The sequence below is a fragment of the Dreissena polymorpha genome, chromosome 14 (assembly GCF_020536995.1).
Source record: "Dreissena polymorpha isolate Duluth1 chromosome 14, UMN_Dpol_1.0, whole genome shotgun sequence".
NCBI lineage: Eukaryota > Metazoa > Mollusca > Bivalvia > Myida > Dreissenidae > Dreissena > Dreissena polymorpha.
The window spans coordinates 30,872,127-30,879,017 of NC_068368.1; the positions used below are offsets into that span (position 1 = coordinate 30,872,127).

At 39.1% G+C, this 6,891-nt stretch overlaps 1 protein-coding gene across 1 annotated transcript; it reads right to left on the reverse strand.

Annotated features, from left to right (window-relative positions):
• Positions 1–132: 132 nt before the first annotated feature.
• Positions 133–2,387, reverse strand: LOC127858184 (zinc finger protein 701-like). The gene is made up of 3 exons (XM_052395158.1): positions 2,303–2,387; positions 1,731–1,888; positions 133–532 (listed from the first exon to the last, which is right to left on the reverse strand). The coding sequence occupies exons 1-3, from the start codon at positions 2,345–2,347 to the stop codon at positions 262–264; spliced, it is 474 nt and encodes a 157-aa protein (XP_052251118.1). The 5' UTR covers positions 2,348–2,387; the 3' UTR covers positions 133–261.
• Between the last annotated feature and the right edge of the window lie 4,504 nt (positions 2,388–6,891).

The window sequence follows — 6,891 nt, forward strand, 5'->3', positions numbered from 1 at the left end:
TAACTTTTATTTTAGTTTATATTGAAATATATGTATAATAAGTTTTTTACACATTTTATATTTATTACTAAATATTTGACAAGATCGTATATACCCGCTTTAAAAAGTTTCATTTTAATACACAACAAACTTCAATATACCACACAAACTGTGTTTGGACGGGTAAAAGGACCATGTATAAAATGTATGTAACTACACATAATCACTTCACGGACAGCACAATACAAATGCATGATTGGCGAACTGTACACTTGGCGTCGCTTAATTACTGCTGTGTACTTTCATGTGACGAGACAGGCTACTTCGATGCCGGAATACTTTGTCACACTTCAAGCATTTCAAGTTATGTTCTTCGTTGTGCATATCTATGTGTGCCTTTAAATTGGAATTCTCAGCAAAACGTACGCCACATTTATCACACGCAATTGTCTGCCCATTTTTCCGCCGCATGTGCTTCTGCAGGTCAGCATTTGTAGGAAATGACTTACTGCACTTGGTACACACGAATGCCTTCTCTTCGCCAACATGGCATCTACAATTATAAGTATCAGTAAATTTTAATAGCGTTTAATTATATAAGAACCTTCTCAATTTTCTTATTTTAGTCAAAATATTTTATAATGGGTCAATAAGTATTAATCATATGGTGTAAAGCCCAAGTCTCACTATTGCCGGTGTAGCACCGCTTAATCCCGGTTTGATAGAGCCGGTCGGCCGGCGACTTCCGGGATGATCGATGGTTATTTTTTAGCGCGGTAACATATACCCGGTTTACATCCTGGCAGAGTCCCGGTCGGCCCCGGTAGAGCTACGGTTTATCCCGGTGAGTTCCGGTCGTAGCCGGGGGAGTCCCGGTCGTAGTCGGTAGCGTCCCGGTGAAAGCCGGTGGCGTCCCGGCAGAGCTCCGGTGACATGCCGGTGGAGATACGGTGCTGCCCCGGTTGTTCCCGGTGCCGCGCCGGTTGTTCCCGGTACGTCCCGGTGACTCCCGGTTCATGCTGGAGGCAATAACCGTAACTCTGCCGTGATTAACCGGCTACAACCGGGGCTCCACCGGCACGAACCGTAGCTCTACCGGCATTAATTGGTGAAACGTAGCTACACCGGGACTCTGCCGGCATTCATCGGGGCTATACCGGCGTCAGACCGGGACGTTGCCGTAGTTCTGCCGGGGTCAAAAGCATCTCAGATAAACCCCGGTTCGTGCCGGTGGAGCTACGGTGCTGCCCCGGTTGTTCCCGGTGCCGCGCCGGTTGTTTCCGGTACGGCCCGGTGACTCCCGGTTCATCCCGGAGGTATTAAACATTTTAATAGTTTGCCGGTGGAGCCCCGGTTGTACCCGGTTCATCCCGGACATTCCTGGTGGAGCCCCGGTTCATACCGGTAGACCCCGGATCACGCATCGGGGCTCCACCGGCATCGCAAAATGTGTTAGTGAGACTGGGCCTTAAACTATCAGTACTTCAAGCTGTTTATTAAGCCCATGTTGATCCCATTACAAACATAAGCAAGTAAGACTTTTTGCATGTGACATGATACACTAGTTATGAAATACAATAGTTTTGATAGGTTAAGCACCCATCTTTGCTGTGTCGATTTTGTACCTCTTATTTGTAAAATTTCATCAGGGTTAAATAGAAATTAAAAAGAAGAAATTAACAGCATATTTTTGTATTAATTACACTTTCTGACAAACATAATTCAATATATGATTAACACAATTATTGTACCTGTGCCTGTTCAGATTCGCCTTGCTGAAGAACACTTTATCGCAGCATGTATATCCCTTCCCAGTCCCTGTGTGACTAATCTCATGCTGGCGCAGAGACGACTTGCTTTTAAGTACGTTGCCACAATAGCGGCATATATGTGGGTCTGAGCGATCCATCTGAAATATACATTTTATTGCATGCATACATGTGTCAAGAATACAGTGTGTGGTCGTTCGCCTATAACTCGGGTGTGGTCGTTCGCCAATTTCAAAACAAATCTCGTCGGTCGTTCTAAATAATAAAATATTAATATTGAGACTTATATTTGGTCGTATTTGAAATAAATACGCATAATGACAGTAATAAAACCTTCATTTGTAATCGCTTTAACAACAAACACAGGTATTAGTAAAAATGTGTGGTCGTCTACATCGTCAAGTTCGATATTTGTCATTGAATGTTCTCAAAAAGTATTATACCTAAAAATATGAGCAATACATCAATGAAAAGTAGAATTCGCACTGAATACGGTGCACCAAGGCATTGTAACATGTGTTCTGCTAAAACGGAGAAAACGTAAGAAAACATACCTTCGATTGACGTTTTATCCGAAAAATAGCCGTGGTCGTTCGCATTTGTGGTCATGTGACAGTTTTTGTTCCCGCACATTGTAATGTTATAACTGATTTTATCGTAATGATCATCTTAGCAGAACCTGTGTATTCTCCTTAATTCGTTGATATTTGTGTGTCTGATAATGTTGTTAAAATATTAATAAGTTTGGTGGTGGTAGCGATGCTGGCGGCGGTGTAGTAGTAGTAGTAGTGGTAGTGGTAGTGGTAGTAGTAGTAGTAGTAGTAGTAGTAGTAGTAGTAGTAGTAGTAGTAGTAGTAGTAGTAGTAGTAGTAGTAGTAGTAGTAGTAGTAGAAGTAGCAGTAGTAGTAGTAATAGAAGTAGTAGAAACAGCAGTAGTAGTAATAGTTATAGTAGCAGTAGTTGTCGTTGATGGACATGTATAGCTTTTCAGATCGTACCGCTCCATTACTTTTTCTGGGAGTTACTGTCTTTTTAATAGTAGCCGGTATGCGAGTCCCAGCGGCTAGTAAAAAAAACCCACAGAGTTTTTGTTTGTTTGCTATATAGACAAAGGAGGTTTGTACGTGAAATTCGTTTCCGACAATTTAGCCCCCTACCTTGATAAAGCGTATCATCGGAGATTATTCATCAGTTTTGTCTGGTATTATTGTTTACCTTTGATATTATATATGTACATGTATACACATGTTAATTTATTTGGATTAACAAAATGTACACACGTTGAATGTATATAAATATGTAATAGTAAGGTATATCACATTGAAAACCTTCAACGTAAACATAAATTGTGCATTTCTTGGTTAATAGAACTGTTGAAGTTGTCTAACTTTTTAATTGATTTTACTCATGGGGCACCTACTGGAACAGTGTAATCACTTCCACCGTGACTTATCATTGGTCATGTAAAAGGATTGCAATCAGAAGAGGAAGGTTAATAAATACCTACATCTTCTCATACTAGATCTAGTGGACGAAAGATGCTGTTAATCAATTCGCGACAGTCAGAACCCTTAAAGCTCAAGAACAATGTTAGGATAACAATTAAATAAAGTTCACACATCATGTGATGGAAGTTTATACACGTGTAACTAAATGCTTGCCAGTTACTTTACATAGACCGGGCAAGCATAATACACACAAAACTGTACTTATTTCCGATATCTTCACATTCCTTTAACTCTGCAAAAACTCGCGTTAACCCATTTATGCCTAGTGGACTCTCCCATCCTTCTAAATTGGATCAATTTATTTCAAAAATAAGGGATGTCTAGTTTAATTATTTCTATATTTAGAATATTTCTTACAGAAATTCCTTTAAGCAAAAAGCGCAGACCCAGATGAGACGCCCGTCTCATCTGGGTCTACGCTGTTTGCCAAGGCATTTTTTCTAGACGCTTGGCATAAATGGTTAACTCTGCGAAAACTCGCGTTAAAGTTATATTTTCCCAGAAATAGAAGGACCAAACAACGGACCGCGTGGAAGGACGGAAGACCGTTCGAACAAACTGAACGACGGAAGGAGGGTAATTGCGGCGGCGCAATGTTACCCCGAAAAGTCACAATAAACCACGAGCCAAAATAGACACCTAAATCACGAATGTAGTTTTGTATACTGCCCTCCTCATATGAATATATACTCTCAGATTATGTGTTTCTTGTATACTCTACATGTTAACTATTGCATGAAAAAAGTTGTAGTTGGGAGAATTTATTTGCAAAGTCCAATGTTATAATCAATGTTCAATTGTATTGTGGTATCTTATATAACTAAATACCTAAAGTAATTATATAAAATTGGATGTTAAGTTATCATATCACATATGCTTATACTAGCAGGTATCTGCATATTCAGCCTCATATGAGTAAAAGGGACGGTTTATGCTGAATAACACAAAATCAACTCAAGTGAGACATAAACTTAAAGTTGCTTTTACAGCAAATCTTGTGATAATTTTGTTCCAGAAGTGTGGCATTCTTTTTATATGGCCCAATATGTGCATAGCTGTATTGAGGTGTGGATGCTGTTTAATTTTTTGGTTACTATCTAAAAAAAAATGTTAATCATGTCTAGGTTCGCATATCCTAATTCAACACAGTTATATGTTTAAATGGGTACTGCAGTTTGGTAAAATACTCAGATTGCAAAATTAAGATTATTTATTTGAGTGAATAAATGAAACAGTTACTTATTTACAAGGTCGATTAGTAAGTTTTACATTTTAGGACAATCCCAGGTAAGGAGAAATATAATTCGAGATATTTGTTATTTTTGACCGTTTCGCGCAGTTGGCAACTAAAATAAATTTTGCATTCTGCAGTTTTATTTGCCCAAATAATAATAACAGTTTATTCGTTTTCGTACGGAATACCGTTAGGCCATCGTGGTTACACATTAAAATCCAGAGGGCGACAATGCGATAGTACGATGGCGACAATGCGATAGTACGATGGCGACAATGCGATAGTACGATGGCGACATTTCGATAGTACGATGGCGGCGATGCGACAATGCGACAGTACGATGACGACAATGCGACATTGCGACAACACGATGGCGACTGTGCGATAGTACGATGGCGACAATCCGATAATACGATGACGACAGTGTCATGTATTGTGATGTAAGGGACACAACTCGTATTGTCTTGTTAAAGCATGCAGTCATGAGTTATTTGTATTGAGGTTTATATCTGTGTGAATATATGAATCAAGTCAGTTGTGAGTTACCCACCAACGAGGTCAGAGTTATTACAGACAGTACGACAACGCGATAGTACGATTGCGACATTGCGATAGTCATATCGTACTGTCGCCATCGTATCATCGCATTGTCGCCATCGTACTATCGCGTTATAGTACTGTCGTCATCGTATTATCGCATTGTCGCCATTGTACTATCGTACTGTCCCCATCGTATTGTCGCCCTGTCGTCATTGTACTGTCGCATTGTCGTCTATCGCCTTCCGGTACACATGCGCTCATCGTATTTTTTCCTAGATGGAGCCACTTTTTTTTAAATACTTTACAGTTCGGCATACATTACATCAATACCTATTCTATAACGTAATAAGAATTTGATTTCATTATAGCTGTAACCTCTTTTAAAGTACATCTTTATAAAGTCATCTATTTTGTTTCTGCAATAAGAATCGTTTGTGTACCGGAAAGCGATAGTCGACAATGCGATAGTACGATGGCGACAATGCCATAGTGCGATAATACGATGACGACAGTGCGACAATACGATGGCGACAGTGCGATAGTACGATGGCGACAATGAGACAGTACGATGACGACAATGCGACAGTACGACAATACGATGGCGACAGTGCGATAGTACGATGACGACAATGCGATAATACGATGACGACAGTACGATGACTATCGCATTGTCGCCATCGTACTATTGCGTTGTCGCCATCGTACTATCGCATTGTCGCCATCGTACTATCGCATTGTCGCCATCGTATTATCGCATTGTCGCCCTATGGATTTTAATGTGTGACCACGATGGCCCGAACGGTATTCCGTATTTTCGTATTCTCAAATTTAATGAATATATCCTTACATGCTTACCCGGTTTTCTAAACCACAGCGCATTTTAATTGCCATTCGAACAGATAATCTAATTACAAAAAAAACGGTTCTACGCCGGTTGAAAAAAACACGATGCACACGGATGTGTTGGTTATTCAATCGAAGTAGGAAGTTAATTATACAATCAAGTTTAAATGCAACAGTCATCGCGTTAAATGGTATATTCGAAAACGTTTTTGAATGATAACGAAGTAGTTGTGCTGATTATTATGTTAATTAATATTGATGCTAGAGCTGCTCTTGATGATAATGATAATAATAATAATGTTAACGTATATAAAGATGCTACTGTTTCTTCTGTCACTTTCACTGCAGCTGCTGCTGATAATGATGACGATGATCAAGATATGCATGATAGTAAAGACTTATGCAATAAAAAGTGTAAATCATTTATGATATATGGGGCGTTACTAGTTTTGACCTCAGGGATATGATTTGAAAAAAAACAGGCGCCCACTACAATATGTGACATGCCAAATTACCAACCTCAGTGCCTTGCGGTTTCAGATAAGAAGACTATTAACGTTTTCTATATAAACGAATACCAGTAAGCAACTAAGTAAGTATTATTTTTTTTAAGATTTTAATATATAAATATTTTTAAAACAAGTAACCCAATGTGCACGGCTTTTTTTTACCCTATGGGCATTATTGGAATTTACTTTGTTAAGGACCGCCATACAGACCAAATATTAAACTTCTGACCCGTGCAGTTTCAGAGAAGAGTTTTTAAAGTCATTTACAATATAAGTCTATATAAATATTGCGACCCTGATTGTGGTCAGTTTTGTCCACAGGGATGTGATTTTAACAAACATGGTAGAAAACCGCCATGTGATGTAATTTGCCATTTACGAAACCGCCCAGCGTTGCGGTTTCAGAGAAAATTTCTTTTAGTTTTCATTATGTACATTTTAAAGAAAACAAACAAAAGCAAACTCACGGTTCAACCATGGGTTTTTATTCATTAGATTTTGAACGAATT